The sequence below is a fragment of the Phaethon aethereus genome (assembly GCF_964289735.1).
Source record: "Phaethon aethereus genome assembly, chromosome: 2".
NCBI lineage: Eukaryota > Metazoa > Chordata > Aves > Phaethontiformes > Phaethontidae > Phaethon > Phaethon aethereus.
The window spans coordinates 97,110,046-97,132,011 of NC_138582.1; the positions used below are offsets into that span (position 1 = coordinate 97,110,046).

General features: G+C 37.6%; 1 protein-coding gene across 1 annotated transcript; it reads right to left on the reverse strand.

Annotated features, from left to right (window-relative positions):
- Positions 1-3,923: 3,923 nt before the first annotated feature.
- On the reverse strand, positions 3,924-21,197 carry EEF1E1 (eukaryotic translation elongation factor 1 epsilon 1; the record flags this gene model as incomplete). The annotated part of the gene is made up of 4 exons (XM_081996960.1): positions 3,924-4,064; positions 11,148-11,243; positions 19,139-19,339; positions 21,090-21,197. 4 exons carry the CDS (start codon positions 21,195-21,197, stop codon positions 3,924-3,926), a joined length of 546 nt encoding a protein of 181 aa, XP_081853086.1.
- Between the last annotated feature and the right edge of the window lie 769 nt (positions 21,198-21,966).

Here is a 21,966-nt window from a genome sequence, read left to right on the forward strand (position 1 = left end):
TGAAAATATCACCTCTTACAGGTAAGATGCTAGCTAGGAGACTTCACTGTCCAAATGTTAGGCATTCTACCCAAAGAATCTCTGCCAATTCAATAGGTGCAAACCTCTTGAAAGCAAGTACTTACTGTGGGTGGGCAGTGAAGACAGGTAATAGAACTTGCTTGATTGGACTGTTTCAGTTGCTAACCAGAAGCAGTATCTCCTAACTTGGTTTCTGAGTGGAAAACCAGGATGCCAACCTGGTAGATAAATCATTGATGACACAAAAGGAATTTGACAAAAAGCATGTTCTATGTTTAAGCTATCATAAAAAAATTCTTTAGAATTTTGCTGCTGAAAAGCCTACACTTCAGTTCTATCACAATGGTCAGGTTTTCTCAGTACCTGGAACTAGTTTTTTTTTTTCAGTGTAACACAGATCTTCTCAAATTCCTCATTCCTACTCACTCTTTTCTAATCCCATATTAAATGTGGATTTTTTTTATAAATCCCTGTTGCCCAGTTATAAGTCTCAGGGCAAGAACTGCCCGTTAGAGACACCTGAAGTCAAACTGAACTCCAACAGCTCACTTGGAAATGAAGTTACATATACAAGGACTAAAAATCATCAGCACATTTCTAACATACCTGATGCAATACTTCAACATCTGTTTCAACCTGGCTTGTCTGCAAGCAGTGGGCATCTTGGCATCATGGGGGAAAAAGACAAGTCAAAGTGGCAAGTGTAAGATTTCACTGAACACTTACAATTATCGTATTTATTTCACTGTTGAATTCTTCAGTTGCTGAAAGGTTGTCATGCAGCACTATCTCACCATATGGCAACAACCTCAAGTCCTAGAGGCACATACTTAAAAGACCATAACATGTCAGGCCCCTTGAATAAATTAGATAGAACAATTATGCAAAATAATAATACTGCAATGATGAGATACATTAACAAATGAGTGTCACTGTTTATGAAATGCCGTGAAAATAAATTCCACACATCACTGTGGTCATCATCATCATCAAACTGCGAAGCAACAAAAGTAAAACAACATCACAGTATTTACTGTGCCCTTCAGCAACTGAAATTTTAAGAAAGGAGAGGTTGCAAGGGAGGAAAGCCACTTCTACTAATGTTCTGTGAAAATATAATAAAATGTTACAGAAATAGAAAGACAAGTGGTAGTAGCTTTAAAAATAGCAGAACATTTACCCATGCACACTGTACAGACCATCAATATTAATTTGAGAGCTCATGTACACTACACCTCACCTGTACATAATATGAAGCATCACCTTAAAAAATGTACCCAATAGTGTCTCAGATAGGTCAAGCTACATTTTTAGTATTTTTCAGAAGCTTTTTTTACAGATTCGGTTGTCCTTGATGCTCAAAAGGCACTAGACTGAAAGGGGGAGAGGGAAGGAAATCAATTCCATCTGGTTTCCCAGTCATTTCTCTAAAGGAAAAGTCTCAATTCATCCTTCTTTGCTTTTAACCCTCTACCCCGTTACATTTCTCCATGCAGGGGAGAGAAAACTGAAATGCTCAAGTTATCACTGGACAATGACCAAATGCCTTGCAGACAGTATAGAGTTAAACTTCACTAATCCGCTTCTACACATTCCATCTTTCTGTTAGCTGACTTTTTTTAACATTTCAGCAGCAAGTAACACTGCTGTTCTACACCAGAGAAAATAAAACTGGCACAAGAAGCTAGGGGATACTGCAGTGGTAGCATGTAGCCACCTTGAGAAATCCTGACACTTGGAAACAGCAGCTGTTTGGGAATTAAAAAAAAAAAGAGGAAAAAAGATACTTTGCAGCATCATCCCAACAAAAATTGTCTAAAAAGAGGACAGTATTGTTTTCTGCACTATTTTTAGCTCTGGTTCCATTTCAGTGTTCTTAGCTGTAACATAAACTGCTTTTTCCATGGATGAAGGCTTGCACGTACACTTTACAAAACTGAAATCATTCTCATTTGCAATAGCATATATAAAACCAAACAATCTCTAAGATGAATGTGAAACTTCCCCAAACCTTGCCCAAAGGCATTTATGGTTCCCACTTATGGTCCCCTTCAGGAAGGGAAAATGGTTTGTTATAGAAAAACACCTACACTTCTACTAAAGTCTCATCATCGCTTGCTCCCAGCCATGGCGGGGGGGGTGGGTGGAAAAAGCAAACTCATATATATATAATACTAGGTAACAAATGTTCAAATAAATTGGGAATTAAGAATACAGGTACTGACAGTCAAATCTGGAACCCTCAAGTAGTTAAATACGAAAAGTTTGGAGCATGAAGTTTCTAATATACACTTACACTAAATTCTTGAACAGATCTCAAGATTTCAGGGAGATCTTTATAATTGAGTACAGAAAGTCTGCTTCTAAATAGCAAGGAAGAAGAGCAACTAAGACGACAAATGGTAAAAGCTGACAATAAAGTCCCCTGGGAAACAATAAGAACTTTTTCAAACTGAACAAGAGTATTTTCATTTTTAACAATATAAGACATCCCTAAAAGTAACACTGTGTGCCTGTAAACCCTCCAAAGAAATTATGTATATACAGAAAACACCTATTAGCCTGCAAACGTCCAAGTTAAGCTTATTTGTGCAATTTTCTTCTATCCTTTTATGTGTTAGGATATATTTTAATTTCCTAATCTCATTATCTACCTACTTTTTTCTTAAGGCCTTATAACATTCAAAACACTCAAACAGCTATTCAGTATATCTTTATACCTACCTTACTGGGTAGGATGGTCCTAAAGTAGCACACAAGGTGAGACAAAAGAAAGTACAACTGAGAAGTTGTTTGCTGAACACTGTTGTAGAAATCAACATATAAGTTTATCAACTAAAAAATAAAAATATTTTTGTATTTCTTTGTTTTAAAAGAAATTTTAACTGAATTGTGCAGAAGGTAACTACCCAATCATATATATCCTTAGGACATTATGCAGCACTTTTGAATTTGTTAAAAATAAAAATGGAGGGACCACATTCTACAGTGAAATGACTGACCTGGCCAGCTGTCTGATTCAACAATACTGTCTTTGGCTTTAAAACAAGCTTTAAAACATTGAGAGTGAACTTGACAGACTAGCTCATTATTATCTTAAATGGGGGGGTGGTGTGTGGCTTTTGGGCTTTTTTTTGTTTGGGTCTTTTTTTTTTTTGGATGTCAAAACTTGCATTTGCACTTGCGTGAAAAATATGCAGTGAAACATATGCAAAAATCTTGAAAAACACTACCTGTGCTACCCAGTTTGGAAGAAAATGCTTGTAGAATCTAAATAAGAGTCCATATATCACAAAATGCAGGAGCAAGTCAGCTAACCTTTTAAAATCTTCATTTCTTTACTGAAGAAAAACTAAAAAGTTTCACAGCCAAATTAAGACTACAGTTTTAAAATAATTTATTCAGTCACATAAATATTTTGTAACATTTGCATGTTCCCTTTTTCACATCCTTGGCACACAATATAGCTCTTAACTGTTACAAAACTAGCATAAACATCCATGGAAAATAAAATGAAAAGAAAGCGGGGCATACGTAAAAATTCAATAAATAGCAAAAGGAGTGAATAATTGAAGGAAAATAAGTAATTCTTTCCTACAAAGACCATGTAATTATACTTGAATGTTTAATTGAAAGAACTTTTTTTTTTTAAAATAGTGAATTAAAACTCAATTTCCATCTTTCTACCATTGTTGCATTTAATCAGATACATCATGCAATTCTTTAACTACTCCAAATTCTTGAACGAACAATAGCAATTTAATGCAATTGTATTATTTGAGGCATCAACAGTTTTGGTTCACGTACAGAAGGTTACAAACCAGTATTTGCAAGTTAGTGGTTTTGGACAGCATAACTTCTAAGCTCCCAAACACCTTTCCAACATGACATTAGGATTTTCCTTAATGAGCATTAGTGTATAATCTGTTCTTGATAAAGATGACATTAGACAGATGTTGTCGGACACCTGGATAATGTTGAATGTGGTTGAACCAACGAGACACATTAAGGTATTCCTCCTTTTCTTGCACTGTGAGGTCCACCTGTGGGGGGAAGAAATACAAAGCACCACTAACACAAGGCACTGCATCATTAGTGTCATTAACATGTCAACTCACATAAGAAGTTGTGACAGTCCAGCAATATTTAATCTTAATTTCACATACTAAAATTCACAGCCCAAAAGATGTTTTTACTTTTAATTTACTCAAACAGACCTGTAGGGTGTTAATAATATAATTGTATCATAGAGAGGGAAAAAGCATGGATTATTCATAGGGTTAGCATACAATATTGGCAGGGGCAAGGAAGAGTTCCACAACACACACAAGTCTTTCATATTGCTCCCACGTGGCAGGCAGTCTTGCCTCACAGGCAAAGCAACTACTTTGTATTTCAAAGTGTATTATAAGTACAGGAATAAAGCTTTTTTTTCAGGCAATTTCAGGCTGGATAGAAAAATTGAAAGTTGTTTTCTATTTTGAGCAATAGTCACACAATAGTTATAAGAAACAGCACAGCATAAGACTTCACTGTTCAGGTGTACTAGCTCACATTGAGAGCAATGGCATGATTCAAATTACTACAGTAAAACAAACTGACTTGTCCATACTTCATAAATGTATTTAAAATACTATCACTTACTCCTACAGTTTGATGTCCTGTTGCTCACCAGAGTTCTCAAGTCTACAGCACAGTCACTTGCTTATTTTAACCCAGACCTAAACAGCTGCAAGATCAGTTAGGAAGAAGCCTCCAACTATCATACAGCTATTGCAACAGCTCCTTGCCACAGCAATTGTGGCCAAGATTAATGAAGAGCTTCAAGCCTATCTTTACTTTCATCAGAGGACTGGCTCAGATAAAGTCACCTACAATTACAGATGTTACCTATAGCTTTCAAAGTCTCCTAAGTTGAAGTCAGCAACATCCTCAATGCTTTGCTATAAAGTCTTTTATTACTTCAGTCTTTCAAGCCAGCAGTAGAACTATTCCCATCCTGTAAGTATCACCTGTATTACCATTCCTTGATTAGCAATTCTAGGTCTCATTCCTTTGGAATGAAGTTAGTTTCACAGTTTAGACAATAATCTCTTTCCTCACAATTTGAGTTATTACAATTGAATTACTAATGGACTAAGCCTCAAAACAGACTACAAAAACTGTATCAGGAACAAAATGTGATCTTCACTTGAACTACCCTATCTTATCTCACCAATACTTAACCCATTCAGTGTGGGATTCACCTCACTTCACTCTCAGTTAGCCAAGTTTGCCATTGTGCTTAACTTAGTCATCTTGACAACACCTGCAGTCAACAAAAAAGGGTACACCTGAGAAGGTAGTTTTAACAGATAAATCACTAGCTAGACATGCCTAATATTTTTCATGTTCAGACTTCTAAAGCTAATCAAGGTTAATCCCCCTCCTCAAAAGCTAACCACATGGCGTATTCCTTATGCCTTGTTCTACAAACACCAGATTTCATGGGTAATGCAGGTTCATTGCAAATTTGATCCTGGGCACAGGACAGCTGGAAGCAAATATGTTCCAACAGACTTTAAATCACATACTCATTTACTCAGCTGTACGAGTGAAAAGCTGGTGTTCAAAACTAAGTCTCATGCTGAATTTCACCTCGTGACACACTAGCCCTTTCAATGTCAAGAGCTGGCTGTAACATTTGCTGCTTCTCCTTACTGTTCTCTCACACAGCCCAGCACTTGGCTTAGAATTGAAAAGCTTTAAACACGTAGAGGTAAAAAGAATAGAAGGATATATACTAGAAGATGAACCACTGGAAAAGTACCAAGGAAGAAGAATTTCAAGGATTTGCAGGAAGGAATTCTAAGCCAATGCCACATAGCATTAAAGCTCTATTAACGGTGAAGTTTAAGAGCACAGTAGCTGCAGCAACAACCAAAAAGCAGGTATCTTGCAGCTGCTCCTAAATCCAAGTATCTCTTCTTCCTACAGGACTCACCTGCCAGAATACAAGCATAGAACTGCTCATGTATTTCCACAACAACTTCTGCAATTTTCAACTGTTATGAACCCCCAGTTCAGGCAGTATGAGAAAATCTGTCTTTCTTGCTGCTGGCATGGAAATGTAAACACTATTCCTACAGCTATATAGTCTGATAGAAGTGCACAGACAAATCCATTAAAGCACAGCCACATATTATTTTTGCTGAGCTAGAAACACAAGAGAATTAATCAGCATTAGCCAGGTGGGAAAGAATAACACTGATAAGGGGAAAGACTCCAGAATTTTTATAGGCTTTACAAACAAGAAGTGGAAGCTATTAAAGTGTAACACTGAGTGCTTCACAAATTGCCTCAGCTTCTACAAGTACAGTATATTCAGGACAAAAAAACCCCATGCAGTATCCATTTAGGGGAAGATGCTTTTGATCACCTGCAGTTTGTTATAATTAATGCAGTTGGAAGCTGGTCCTTGGTATGAAGCTGTAGAACCATTTACAAAGCAACAGAGCATGAAAAGAGCAACATGTATCCCCTAAGGCCATCTAAAATTACTCAAAGTGGAGAAAAGTATTTAAGTATGAGCAGGTACTAAAAATACACTAAGTTCCCCGAGTGTTGTACACTTAAAGTTATTGTTTCAATACCCTTTTTCAAAGTCTTTAATGGGTAATTTCATAATTAGTTATGAAAATGTTGAACTAAACTTCAGATTTTGCAGCAGATACAGTATTTCCTCCCCATAATTTGATACTGATAATTCTCGATCTTCCTATTTCTCTCATGTAAATCAAAAATAAAGTCTGGAAAACTAGTCCTCCTCCATTCTGTTAGCATAGTGAAAAAACATCTGAAGGGCAAAACAGACAGCTACTCTAACAGCAACCCCCCTTTTTGTACTCTAGGCACAACAAGCAGGATATTTTTACTTATTTACATAATGTACTCTATCAGTGAAATATATTAAAAAGCACTTTGTGGCATGCTCTACTTTTTACTTAGAACGTAACTCTTAGGTTAATTGTTTAGAGATCACTTCCATGGCATTTTTTTTACAACATTTTGTTAGATGGGTATTTTCTGTTCTTCCTCATTAAATTAGATAATTCCCCCAAGTTAAGAAAGGCTGCTGTTCTGCTGTTAAAATAATTATTTGCTATTAAAGCAATTATTTTAATAGCAAAGAAGCAGACACTCAATTTGACAGGCTTTTTTTGTGTCATGGAAAAAAAAAAAGTCTTATTCTTCCACTACAAAGCTCACAAAGGGTAACCAAGGTGGTCAACATACAATGCAACTAGAATAGTTTCTAGAAGGGCTATAAATACACAAGCTTTAATTATATTTGCCTTCAGTAACATTAGGGATGCAGGCATAAATTCCCACACCCTGCACATGCATGGGAAGTCTAAAAAATACCTGCCTACATCTGAAGTTCTTCAGCATCAAGAAAAGGATAAGATACTACCCCACTTTTTAAAATTTAGCCTTTAGATTTGGAGGAAAGAAAAAAAACAGAAACAGTTGAATGGTGTATTTCATAAAATACATGTACTTTCACATAGTTTTGGCTAATTTTCTACTGTTAAAGGAACATGCTCAAAATTAAATCTTTTTTTCAAAGTAAAATTGTTTTTTGTGATTTAATTTAAGTACCATTTCTAGCACCATTCTTCAGAAGGAAAGCCTGTTATCCCAGTACTAAGACAAGCAGCATATCAGTGAATATTAATAAAAATTCATGGCAATCTGTTTATTACAGGAAGAGTTCATTACGGAAAATAAACTACTGTTGCAGTCTCATTATATAGTTCAGTATTAGTAGATCTGACCCGAGGAGAACAACTTTGTTTTGTACTTGATTTGACCCCAAAATTTTGACTGAATTTGCAGTTCAAATTCAAATCCCATTTGCAGATATAAATTTCACCCATAAGTTATTTTCTAGACCTTATTAAAGAAATTTCCAAGTCAGACATACAGATATGAGACTACTACTTTTGTTCTGACAAGATTTTTGAAGTATAAGAACAGATCAACCTTCATCTTGATTATTTCTCTTAAGTATTTTCAAACAGCACAAGTCCAGTTTTATTTAAGAATAAAAATAGGCAAACTTTTTTTTATTTTACACTAAAAAAAAAAATGAAAATGAGTTCATTACCACAGGGGGGAATGTCAAGCTTACTGAGTGCCTGAGCTATCCTGCAGCAATGCTTCCAAATTCATGTTTTCTCTGCAATCCATGCTTTAACCTAGTAGAACTTCATTGTTTATCATATTTACTTAGATACATGTGGATAATCAAATTATCTAAAGACAACAATATCTATATTAGATACATGGAGACACGTAATCACATATGACAATGTAAGTCACACTGACTTGAAAAAGCTCACTTAGATAGCTAGTATCAAGCATTACACTTTTGGGGTGTTTATGACCTACATCATGATGCAGAACAATATATACAATTTAGTTCCTGCCTCATTATTACAAATGAATATTTGTAATTAATAGACACAGTGTGCAAGAAGCCTGAAACACCACCTGTGAATCTGACTCTCACTTATTAAAATACTAATTGCTTTCCCACAATATAATTTTTAAACACATTGTACTATTGTGCTTATTAAGATAACTAGAAGGGAGAGGAGGAATGAAAGGCAGGCATATAATTGCAAAATTAAGAGTTGCTGCAGTTCAGCAAACTGATTAGTAAGTTCAAATGGACAAGTCTGGACAGTGAAGAATCAGGTTCCAGAACCACACACAGATAGCAGTAAGAGGAAAATGAAGGTGGGAGGAGGCAAGGAATACAAAGACGTGTGATCTGTATCAGAAACACTAAGAAAGGAAAATGAAACCACAGGTGAAGAAGTGAGCAAAAGGATCGGGTGATCTTAAAAACCTTTCCACTGAAATGTGCATGAGAAGATTTTAAAAAAGTTTTAGTAATACTTGGCTCACTCAGGATGATCATGGCATGTCACTAATATTTACAGTATTCTATTACTAATGTTTGTGCTAGCATGTAGCTATTAATTTATGAAAAGCAGAGATATTAATCCTAAAGGTCATTATCAGTATCGTTTTCAGATCAATCTTCTAGACTGCTTGATGGACATCAAGAACTCCTGGTCTCTCCTCCATGCCTCGCATTTCTACCTCCTCTTGAAGGATTATAGGAAATATTTATTGCTATTTTGCAAAAGGCTTAGCTGAAACAGTGGTGGATATGACAAACTGCTTCCCTGGACACATCACATTAAGAGATACAGCAACTTTCCCTGCCTCTCCCCACCCCTTTAAAACTCAGGGCAGAGAAGCAGCTCTGGACATAATCTCTTCTCATTACAGGAAAAATAAAAATAATTAAAAAAATAAATCACAGGATTCTACAGTTCACAATCTTACCTCTATAGTTAAGTACTAATATTAATCAATTCTGAAACCTTAAAGATACATGTAATTCCTAGCTAGTAGCTTCTAGATTTTCCTCTTTATTTAGGATAGCCACCCCATTATTTGCCCTTTATACCTTTCCGATTCAGAAAATTATCTTCCATGAAATCAAATATTTCAGAAACAGATGTTGTACTATAAACTTGTCCCAAGTAGTGTCTGGATTGTTGCAGGCACCCAGGAGCACCAAGTCATTTGTTTTTACCATCTGTTCTATTTCCCAAAGCAATAGCTCGTATCTTTTCTTCTTGATTAGGTGGTCTACTCTAGAGCAAACTCTAAGTTTAAAACATGCTTGATTTTCCCCTGCCAAAGTTTTTTTAAAAAACGTCTCATTTGAACTCATACTCTCATACAGCATATACAGTCGTATTTTAAAAAGTACTCACATTTTTTTTTTTATGTCTACATATCAGATGTGAAAGGTAATCCATTCTGACACTCTGGTCAACACATCTATCCCACTAAAGGTATTTTACAAGGCAAATATGATTTAACAGAATTAATTCTAAGTGACTTAGTCTAACATATTTCAAAAACCTTCTTAAATGAAGCTTCCTTTCCCTCTCCTCTGCTTGACACACTCTCATTTGAACTTTTACTCTTGGACAGTCAAGACAGTTCTCCCTCACTTTTGGTAGTATTTTATTATTTGATTCCCCCCCCCGCCCCATTGAAATGTAGCATTCTTGTCCTCTTCTCCCAGAGCCCTGCTTTTAATTGTATTAGGCAACCATTCACCAGATTGAATTAAACCAGACACATATGCATTTGTTTCTGAATATCCCCTCTCCCCCAATTTTAAAATCAGTCATGTTCTCCAAAAATTTAGCAGCACTTTTTGTATAACTCTTTTGGTTTGCTTAGTAGTACTAACTCCAGAGAAGGACAGCTCATTTACAATCAAATTCTAGCCATCAAAATACAAATAACTTCTATTGTTTCATCTTTAAAATACCACTTGGGGTTCAGAACTGAGGTGCAGTGATTTATAAGCACTTCATAGTAAATCCTGGCCTGACCATGAAGAATCTAAACACCTTCTCCACTCAGTACAAGCTTTTTTAACTTTTTTTGTTTTGTTTTCCTCCTAAGCACTAGCTTCTCATATTACTTTCATATTCTGTATGTTATCAAGTCTTATCATAGAAGTCTTGAAATACGAATGACATTTTGTTATGGCTGACACTTTTATGCGCATTCGTCCTTCAGGAACTTAATTTCTGTGCATCTTTCATAGAACCAGCAACATTTCTCCAATACTAACAAGGTTAGTACTTTCAGTTCTGACATGTCCTTTCAGTTTCATTTATCTATTTCCCCATGTAGTTCTGTAAGCAGTCTGAAACATGACTTGAACAGATAGAGTCCTCATACTTTGAAACAGAGGGAAAGGTATTGTCCTTGTTACTTTGCATAGAGGAAACTAAAGCATTCTGGATACTACAGATAATACACTTCTTTTGACAGATCTATGGCTAAATATTAAAAAAAGTAAAGAAATTAACAACTTAAACAAGTGTTATTTGAAGTTCTTGTAAGCAATCTCTCCATTTTTGTTCTGTAGTTGTCATTGATCAATTCAGTAGGTCAACTTCTACAAGAATAAATTGCCCTTTAGATAGATAAACATTTATGATAGTTGTACATGTAAAAATAAAGCAAATAACACTTACCATGACATGATGCAATCCATAGTACATCAAAATGTCTGCTAAGGTAAAAATGTTTCCTGCAAGGTAGACTTTATCTTCAAGGTGTATGTTAAGATCCTAAAAAGGAAAAAGTCATTATACTGCTGAAGTATTAACTTTGTAAAACAAAATATTAAGGCAATTGTTAAAAATAATACAAAACTTCCTCTGGAGACCGTGCATATAAAATAAATGCCAGCTTTAATTTATCCCAACTCAACAAAGGAGAAACATTAAAAGAAGAAAAAATTCTAAAATGTGTCAAGATAATAAACTAAAATATCACCATTCTTGGACAGCAAGAATTCAGTAAAATTTAAATGTTGGTCTCTAAATGAAGTGCTAGCCAGCTTGCTACTGGCACATAATTCCCCCACTTACATCCACTCAAATTTCTGTACATACAAGTGTGATTTATTTTACGTATTAGGCTGACTCCACAGAAATACTTTCAAATCTGTCTTTTCCTGGCTTCAAATCACTGGAATCCAAAATTATAAAATTAAAAAATGCAAGAGTTATGTTGGTTTTGTTTTATTTTATTAGCACATATGACTCAGAAGCACCACTGTTATATGTTTAACATTTGGTAAGTGGAAAATGCAGTCCTATCATCAAAGGAGAGCATATTGCTCTTCCAGCAGCAGCTTCTCCTGTCTTCCAGGACTCAATGCAGCTGGTCAGCAAGGTTCTGGAACTGCAAATGTGTAAGAACCAGGGAAACACAAAGGGATAGTGGGCTGGGAGACAAATAATGTGTTTCAAGCTCAATGCTAGTAATTTGATACCCATCAAATTAGCTGGTATCATTTGACGCCTGCTTTTATTAACTTTGAAATCATTGCTAGCAATTCTTAATGACCAATACTGTCAATTCAGTTGCTATCTGAGTCCATAGGAAGAGAGCACTGCTTCAGCATTTTAAGATCACCTCTCTCTCTCTCTCAACAATCCCAGATCAGGACCTATAAGGGTGGGTAATAGAAGGATTCCATTTAGGTTCAGTGAGTAAATATTTCAAATCTGTATTACTGAAAGACCCTTTTTCATGGCTTTTTGTATGCAGTCATTCTCTGCCGGAAAACAGGAGGCTGACAGACTTGTCATTTCTCAGGTGTACCACTCCTGAGAACACAGGCATCACACATCAGCTCTATCTCTTTACCTGTCCTTCCTTTTCTCCGCATCCTACCTACTTCTCACCTAATTCATGCACCTTACTGCCTCCTACTTCTCTCTGAAGAGGGAAATGTAACAGCATCTACTTTAACCCTGATCCCAGCATAAGCAAGCTTTAGTTTTTATAATATTCTTTTCAGAAATGTAGGAAAAGAATTTCCCAGCTTTTCCTTGGAGTTGGAAACTCTCCCTGTTAGTATTCCATTGCTGGTTGAAAAAAGGCTTGTAGTAAATGCACTTTTTTCCCCTCAGAGATCTCCTGCCAGCTTTCTTAAGCCCCCTCCCCCAGAAACAGAGGTAAGCAGCTTAAACATAACTAGCATTTTTCAAAATGCCCCTAAAATAATTTTTCAGTCTCAATTACAGCATGTTCCATTTTAAGGGAACCTTTTATTTAAAAAGGAAGTCTCGGGCAAAGAAAAGGGGTTAATAATTAGTGAACAATTTAAAAATTACATTTAGCCTTAAGCATATTGCAGTTTTTGTGGTTCCATAATTTTACTGATACGCAGATATCCTACAGTGCATACATAAAAAAACACCCTCAAAACACTAAACTAAAATGCTGAGACTTTAAAATATCTGACCTTGCATTTGAATTTGACAAGTTTGACTCCATTATGCCACCTTACTGTTTCTTTGATAACCTTTTAATGACAGGACTCCTGCAATTCTGTAATATTTAAACGTCCTTATGTCTGCTTTGATTTCTTTTCTTAGAGCAAATCAGGGAAAGATATTAACCCCTGCATAGTTAAAATTCTGTAAGGTCATCTGCCCCTGGCTATATAGCTTCTTTTCTTTAGACTGGTTTGCTGCTTTGTTGATGTTAGTTAGCTCTCAAGTTACTTTAAACATGTAACTACAGTTCTGTGGAATTTCATACACACAATACAAAGGCAAATGCAATGTTATGAAGAAAAAGCTTGCAGGAAGAAAAGAAATATCTAGAGATCTGTTTACTAGGGGAAAAAAAAAAAATCATAGACGACTATTCTGACACAGATTCTCTGACAGCATTTTTCATTTTCATTAACCAGAAGTTCAACATGTATTATAATAAGATGTAATGCCCCTGAAGTCCTGAAATTATATTCCCCCCCCCGCCCCGCTTCCTTCTTAGTTTAGGGTATGGAATCATGATTTCCTAAAGTAAAAAGATCATCACCTCTGAAGGTACAATCACCAGAGTTATCTCCCTGCTCAAAATTTTGGATTTCTGCATCAAGGAAGTTATGGCATACTAATTCTTAGTTTTATATATCTTCAAGAGGTAACCTAGTTTCTATGCAGAAATATTGTTTGCCCAGTTGTTCAGGATGGGTTAATATCATACAAAGTAGAAATCTGTTCTTTGAATATACTGTGCATATATACTCAAAATATTCATCAATAAAAGCATTCTAAAACACTAAAGGCAAGGTAAGCCATTACAGTGTGAAGAATTATTTATTCTGGTTCACCAAATTTTATGAAGTCAGTCAACTGAGCAAATGGAACTTGACAGAAATTGTTTAGTCTTGGATAAATTAGCATTAGTTTACAATTCTGTTCTTGAACATGTACTTTCCTCCCATAAAATACAGACAGATACTCCAATTTCATTCTGTAAGTAAGCTAATTCAGAAACACCACGGTACAATTTTTTTTTTCATGTGTACTACTAGGCACATTTAGTTAATCTTGCCTCACGGGTTATGCTTCCCATAGATGATTATATTATTGGCTAATAGCCAACTGTGTTAAGAAAGCTTGACTTTCAGGAATTTTAAGTGACCACGGTATTAAACCAAGATAGTGTTTCTGTCCTGCAGAGATTAATGAAAATACAAATGTAAGACTGTATTTGAATTTCTATTACATCCAGGAAATTCAGATCTTTTAGCTGTCATTTGTATCATTGCCTTTCATGTACAGAACATCACTGCTTAAATTGATTATGTATATACAATTCCAGTATGAAATGACTGAAAATAGTCTCGTAAATTGCTTGTACCTATATGAACTTATTGTTGTCCCTCAGGAAACCCTTTCTCAAACTTCAGACAGGTATTTAAGACATAACTGCAGTTTGACGCACTAATATTCACTGAACAACTGTAGCAATTCAAATTTCATTTTTGGGTATGAGGGGGGAAAAAGCAATGGAAAGACGACATGTTGCATTATTTATGGACTAACTGATGGACTTCCATTTGCTTGTTCTATGGAAAAAAAAATCCAATTTACAGCCTGTATCTAGAGTGACAGCTCAACACATCCCATCCATGGCATACTTCTGGCTACCCCACAGTGTCGCTTACTATTTTTTAAGTATGCAAGCTAATTGTCTGTAATCCAATTCACCCATTAAGGTGACTGAATCCCTTCCAGTCACCCACCCCAAGATGAGACTGCAGCTCAGAGTGACAGTTGCTTCTTACAATGACTCAATAGCTTACAATGGATCTAATCATACTCCAACTTTGTTTTGGATACTTTGTTCACACCACCAGACTGATGGTGTATGTATTTCCCTCACATACAGAAGCACATCCTTTCAGTCAGCAATATTCTCGAGCTCATTTATGCCCTAAATACCTTTATATCACACCATGCAAAGACAAGGAGCTGAGCACTCTCAAATGCCCCAGGCAAACCTCTGACAATGCAGAACCCTACAAAAGGATTCTGCAGCCATATCCAAGAAAAGTAGAATTTCACTGTTGAGACATAGCCATATTTTTAATTTTCATGTAAGACTTTTCTAACTGATAAACAGTCAACTAACCCTGGTCTGGAAGAATATTATAGTCAACATTCTGAGCTTCCTGTAAAAGACAGACACAAGAAAAGTCGTCAACAAATGTTGCTCAAATAACCAAAATTCAATCTTTTACACCTGTAAGGGCACAGAAATATCCTGGTGCTAACAGAACAGGAGAGAAGTCAACACAGAAAGTCAAAGTTTATAAAAATGCTCGCTGAACAAGCTTGCCAAAGTAGGTAGGCATCATATTTAGAAGTCTGTCAAAGAACAGTGTACAAGAACTATGGATTAACAGCATGGACAGAGCATGGATTACCCTGCTTACATATTTGTGAAAACAGTGATTTTTTTTCAAACAAGCACATTAAATAAGAATTGAAGCTGTCTTATTCATATTTCTAATTGGATTTCATCATTACAGCCAGACAGTGAAGGAAATTAGAACAAAACTAGCTGAAATCATGGAGTATTTTTTGAATGAGACACTGAAAGTAGTACACAAAAATTCTTGGTTATAATTATCCTTCAGAGACTAGAGATTTCTACATTTCTGTGGAAGCTTTTCTGTGAATTCAAGTACAAGCTCCCAGTTATTTACAACATGCCTCTGAAGATGGGAGGCGGGGGAACCCTCAAGTTTTGGGTATCTAAAATTGACGAAGCAGAGACTTTCAAATCTCCTGAATGGAATCAGTTAACATCAAAGTAGACATTTGGTGGCACAAAAGTTTCACAAAGGTTCTAGTCTTCTGGGAAGGAATTGAGAAAAACCACTAATTACCAAGCATAACTACTCAGTAATTTTTTAGATGTTTTTTCCTACGCAATTTAATTTCCACTACCAAACTTCAAAAAAGCAAATGAAAATCTCTCTCATCCTGTGGAAAAGAAAGTTAACATAATGCACTGGATATTACGTTATCACTGCTATTGACAATCATGATATGATCTATCTGCTGAAGAAGAGTCCAGAGGTATTGCTCCCGTTTATTTTCCTCAGTACAGGAGCTCAAATCAAAGTTAGCCAAAACTCAAAAAGCGCTTTCATTGACTGGTTCTGAGCCAGTGTGGCATTTGCTCTGAATTAATAGAAAAAACCAATACATTATGTTAACTTTCTTTTCCACAGGATGTGAGAGCCTTTGCTCTTTTGATGTTTGGTAGTGGTAAATTAAGTTCTGAGACTGACTACTTCATGATTGTTTTCACGACAAGTAACAGCTTTAGTGAATATATCAGTAGGAACAATTTAAGAACCTGCTTTCCTAAGGCCAACAGAAACCCCTTCCTGTTCAAATTAACAAACATTAAACCAATTATTTACTGATGTTTTTCAGAACCACATCACCTCAGTTAAGGGTTAAATAGAGGCAGCCTAAAGTTTATGGCAGAAGTCACTGAACTGTTTTTGGCACAGATTATTATAAATTGTGGCTCTAGGCTGCAACTGTCCCAAGACTGCCATTGTGTATTCCAGACACGTTGTAAAACTACAATCTCAGACTTGCCTCCCTATTTTAGTTTTTCTTTTTTTCACCCATACTCCCTTTTGGCATAGTATACTTTAATGCTAGGCTGCATCTTTTTCTGATTAATCATGGTGGCAAGAGAACAAATTAAAAAAAAAAAGAGTCTTAATTGCTATACTATGAAATTATTAGTGCTGGAACAATTCCAGAGCAGCCCTGTACCAGAATAAATTCTGGCCATTCAACATCTGCTGGGGGGTGGGGGGAGGAAGGAAGATTTTAAAGTGGCAATATCTATTAGAATATAGTTAAAGGCAAATATTCTCCCCGAAGTGACACTGACTGTCAGTCTTTGGAAACACTTGATTTACCTACATATTCGTATCTCGGTACATTGTCTTTTCTACACTGCCAGTGTTGCTAAGTCTAAAACTGAGGAGAAATACCAGCTTCAGCACGAAAACATCTCCGCATATAGTTTTAATACTCACATGCAGTTCTGCAAATGCCTGTTTTGTCAGCACACACATCCCTTAAGCCATCCAGAGCAGATGTATTTTGTTGTAACAAGACAGAAAACTCGCTTTTGGTTTTTTTGATAGACTAGATATTAGGAAAAATTTATTTACAGAGAGAGTGGTCAAGCATTGGAACAGTCTGCCCAGGGAGGTGGTGGAGTCACCATTACTGGAAGTGTTCAAAAAACATGTAGACGTGGCACTCCAGGATACGGTTTAGTGGGCACAGTGGTGTTGAGTTGATGGTTGGACTTGATCTTAAAGGTCTTTTCCAACCTTAATGATTCTGTGTGATTTTGTGTGTGAAGGGCAAGAGGGGTAAATAAAAGTTCATTCTTAATTCTCATATGTCCTTCTCACAGTTTGGGAGAGAACAAAAGGCATCACACATTTGTTTGAAAAACAACTGAAATTCTTTAGATAGTATCTGTCAAAAAGGTTTTAAAAAAAAAATTAATTAGACAAAAGGGATCTCTGAGGGCCACCTACTCATACCACCTGTTCAAAGTACAGCTAAACCTGAAGTTAAATCCTGATTAGTCAACGCCTCCTTCAATCAAGTTCTGAAAATCCCAAAGGGTAGACATTTTTCATGCTGTATCTGTAGAGTAACCATGACTATAAAGGTTTTGATAGCATTTGCATGTACAAAATAACACCAGAGATGTTACAAAAAGAGAAGCAATATAAACAAACTCATGCTTAACCAGTGGAAGATATTCCATAGATACAATGAGATCAAGATAATTTAAATTATCTGAGGTGTAAGTGAGAGAAATGGTTCTTTAAGGCTTTCACCAAGTTGATCCTTGTAAAGCAGGCATGATATTCCAGGTTCTCAAGATCAAGGAGGCCATCAGTTTGACAAGGACAACAGATTACTAACACGGTTTTGCTTTGCATCATCTTAAGATGAAAGATTTTCCTTGGTTTTGAGTAACACAATGCGTTAACTCCTGAATGCTGCTTCAGTTTATATTTGTTTTTTGCAATAGTTCTCGTTGACTCAGACTCACCACACTTAAACGCAAGAAGTATTAATTAAGACTCTGCTAGCCTTAAGTAAAGTCAACCTACCTTGCAGCTCACAAAGCTATTTCTAAACCCAGACTCACTAGTAGCACTGAGCATTGCGTACTTTCCATCTAAAACATACTTTTTAAAATTCAAAAAAATAAACACTTTAAAAACTGATTGAATTTCACTGCTCTTTCATACACACTAAGTAAACAGAGCCCTTAGCACTGAACAGTGTAAAGCAAATTTTCTCTTCAAGCTCCATTCCCACAAGACAGCAAAAATACTAATTACCAGTCACAAGGAGTAAAAAGGAAAATAGAGTAAGTTTTGCTATCTATTCCCTGCCATCTAGGGTTGCTCAAGTAACAGGGTGACCCTTGAGATACTCTTTTCTCCTTCCACCTGTTTAAGAGGAAGTAAGCTTCAGACTGCAAGAAAAGTTTAACACAGTAGACCAGAGCCATCACACAAAGTAGCTCGATGTGAAGGGCAGTTATGCAGATTCCTTTATGATTTCACTTTTCACACACAATTCTGTACAGTAACTCCTTTTGGTATCAATACCAAATACCACAACACGAAGTATGGCCTGTATTCCGTAATTACCAAATCAGTAAGAATAGCTCTTAAAAAGGTCAAAGAATCTTGAAATACAACGCAACTTGTTTATAACAGAGTTTATGAAAATAGTAAGAAACTGGTGTCTTGCCTAATAAGAGGCTGGACAACTGAATAATCTCTAAACTATCTGGAATGCTCTAGGTAGTGTACAGCATTAAACACTCCAAGAGCTCTGCATCATGTATTTTACAGTTTAAGCTGTTTCCCCTCCCATTTCACGTTGTTGGGGTACTTCTGTCAATAAAAGTGAAAAGCAACAAGGAGAATAAAAGCCAGTACTTAAAGATACTGTCAAGTCTTCAGTGTTTTCTCAGTTTTATTAATTGGTTGTTCATACGTACACACATTAGCACTGTAATCTTCTTCAAGGTCTAGTCAGTCCAAAATCCAGTAGTAAAGTAATTAAGTACTCCTTACCTTCAGAATTATTCTAGTATCTTCTTTACTAGAGCATCCATCTACTCGAGTCACTCTATATTCCAACCACTGCTGAACAACAGCTTTCTCTTCTGCACTACTTCCAAGCAGTTGGTCTTTCTTAGCCTTTTTAACTAGGTGGGCAGCTATGGTAATTAATCCTGTCAGACCAGAACCACTATTCGTTTGAAGAATAGGAACCTGCAAGAGAAAACAGAAGTGTAATACTCAACAACTCATTCAAAAATAATAGATTTTTTTATAGCCCCTCAAAAGCATCTTTAAAGCAATATATCAGAAATCAGAAGCACTCATCCTAAAAGTAGTAACATCAAAAAATCCCACATATGTTCTCTTTTTACTCTTTGGGGTGGTTTATTTTCAGTTTTTACAGAAGAAATTTACATGACCTACGCATGTGGACAAACCAAGACACTGTTAGCTCCAATTAATCAAATTCTACCAACATTAGCATGAAATAATATTGCTTGTTCTAACACTGGAAGAAATGTTATTAACTAACTTTTAACTCATTTTCAAATTCAGGACTCTGACTTAAGATTGTAAAGTCAGGAACATCGAGTTTCTCTCTGAACAGAGTACGGTAGCCAGACTTACTGAAATGCTTATTTATACTTACTGTTCTATTGCCAAATACTCTGACAGAAGTTAGTAGTTTACTGGTATGAGGGGAGGACAACACAACAGACCTCTAGTTTTAGCCATGTTTTTGTTAGTGACATTGCCAGGTGTTAAACTGTGGGAAAGAAAACTGAACCACTAAGAGTCAGAAATTAAATGAATGAATCAAAACTCACTGCAACAGACTAAAGCCCGTTCAGTCATTTATGACATCAGATAGAAGAGAAACTGATGAAAATGTAATTATTATTCTTTTTCTTAAGTATCTGACCACATAGAGGAGCCCATCTATGTTTAGATTAACATAAGATGCAAGTTAAAAGCACAATATTCATTTTGCAGTTGCACCAAGAGTCTTTGACTGCTATTCAATTTTTCCACTGAACAGACAGTTAGAAAAACTATAGACAGATCCAGTCACTTGATTTCTCAAACTTATGCTTTACAGTAGCGCATTAAAATACCAGTTGGGTTGTTAAATAATTAAGGAACCAAAGAATGCATAAATTGTTATTCAGGACTCTAATCATAAACAGTAAATAAAGTCAAGAAAAGAAATATACAGAAGCATAAACCAACTGCACAGCTTCTCTTCCCTGTTGTCCTTCTCTGACAGAATCACACAAAGGCCCTCACACATTTGTGACATCCTCAGCCAGCCCCATGTTACATTTTTCATGCCTCAAGTGCCTCTTAAATCATGGAATTTAATGCTTCCTCACAAACTTCAAAATGTCAAGACATCCACTTTAAAAAGAAAAAATATTTAAGAGCAACAGTTCTTCACTACAGATGCATTTCTCATATTAACAACGTATCTTTTTCACATAATTTAGCCACACCAGCACAAATGTAATCGCACTGGCACCAGAAAAACGCAGGAAGGAGAATAGTGTAAGAACAAGTATTTTTTAAGCCGACATCCCTCCAACAACACACGATAACTCTTCCACAGGTAAAGGGAAGAGGTTTCCAGAATCTGCGAGTACGTAGAGAAACCCTACTGCCACAAGAAAAAGCGGGCGGTGAAGGAAAGGTCTGAGGGAGAAAAGGTGAAACCCCCGCTCAAAGGAAAGATGCGACCGTGCGGAGATGCCCAGCCGAGGCCGACACAGAGCCGGCCCAGCCCGGAGAAGGGGGCGTGGGGGGCCCCAGCCACCATCGTACCGGTGCTGGGGGGAATGGCCGCGCGGGGACGAGACGGGAAGGCGTGAGGAGATGCCGCGAGGTAAGGAGCCGTTGGGGATGGGGATCAGTGGACACTCGCGCACGCCGCTGCCCGCTCCCGGCCCCTCCTCGCTCCCTTCACCTTCCGCTCCCCCTGGACGCCGTACTTGTTCCCTTTCGGCAGGCCCAACAACTTCTCCAGCAAAGCCAGCTCCTCCACGCCCGACCACGGCCGCGCGGCAGCTGCCATCTTTGGCAGAGAACCACCTGGGAAAGGAAAGGCAGCCACAGCTGCCACCTGACAACAACCACCAATCCCATTGGAAGACGAGACCACCACACCGCCACAGGAACCGCCAGTGCTATTGGTCTGAAGGACCCGACCAGCCAATCAGACGCTCGACACAGCCAACGCATGCGCCGAGCTGGGCTTTGCGCTGAAACCCCGCGGGGGCGGGGGAAAGCGCTGCCGATCACTAAGAACGCATGCGCAGCCGCGGATACACACATTTCCCCGCCTACATGATTGGTTTGCGCATGGGCACGCTGGGGGCCAAACAGGAGCGCGCTAAGCCACGCCTTCAGGGTGTGGCCTCAGCCGGAGGGCGGGGCGAGATCTGAGGGGGTGCGGGACCGGGACCGCCTCCAAGGGAGTAACAGCAGCCGAGCCCCAGCGCAACGGGGATGGGCGGTATAAGTCGGCGCGGCCGCCGCTCCACGGCCGGGTCCTTCGGTGGCCGAGCAGCCCCGCGGCCTCCCAGAGCAAGGCCTTCCCCGGCCCTGCCAGAGTCAGTTCATAGCTCGAGGTGGAGACTGCCTCCCTTTCCCAACGGAAAGAACGGCTGCTTTCTTCCCGGAAAGGGGCACGAGCTGCTGCTGGGTTCGTCGCTCTGCCTCTGACAGAGACAAATAAAAGGACGAAAGCCGGTGGCTTTCCTGAGCCCGGTGCAAGCCCCACGCAGCCCTCGGTTCGCAGCGCTACTGCCCGGCCCCGCGGTTCCTCGGCTGCTGGAGGCATG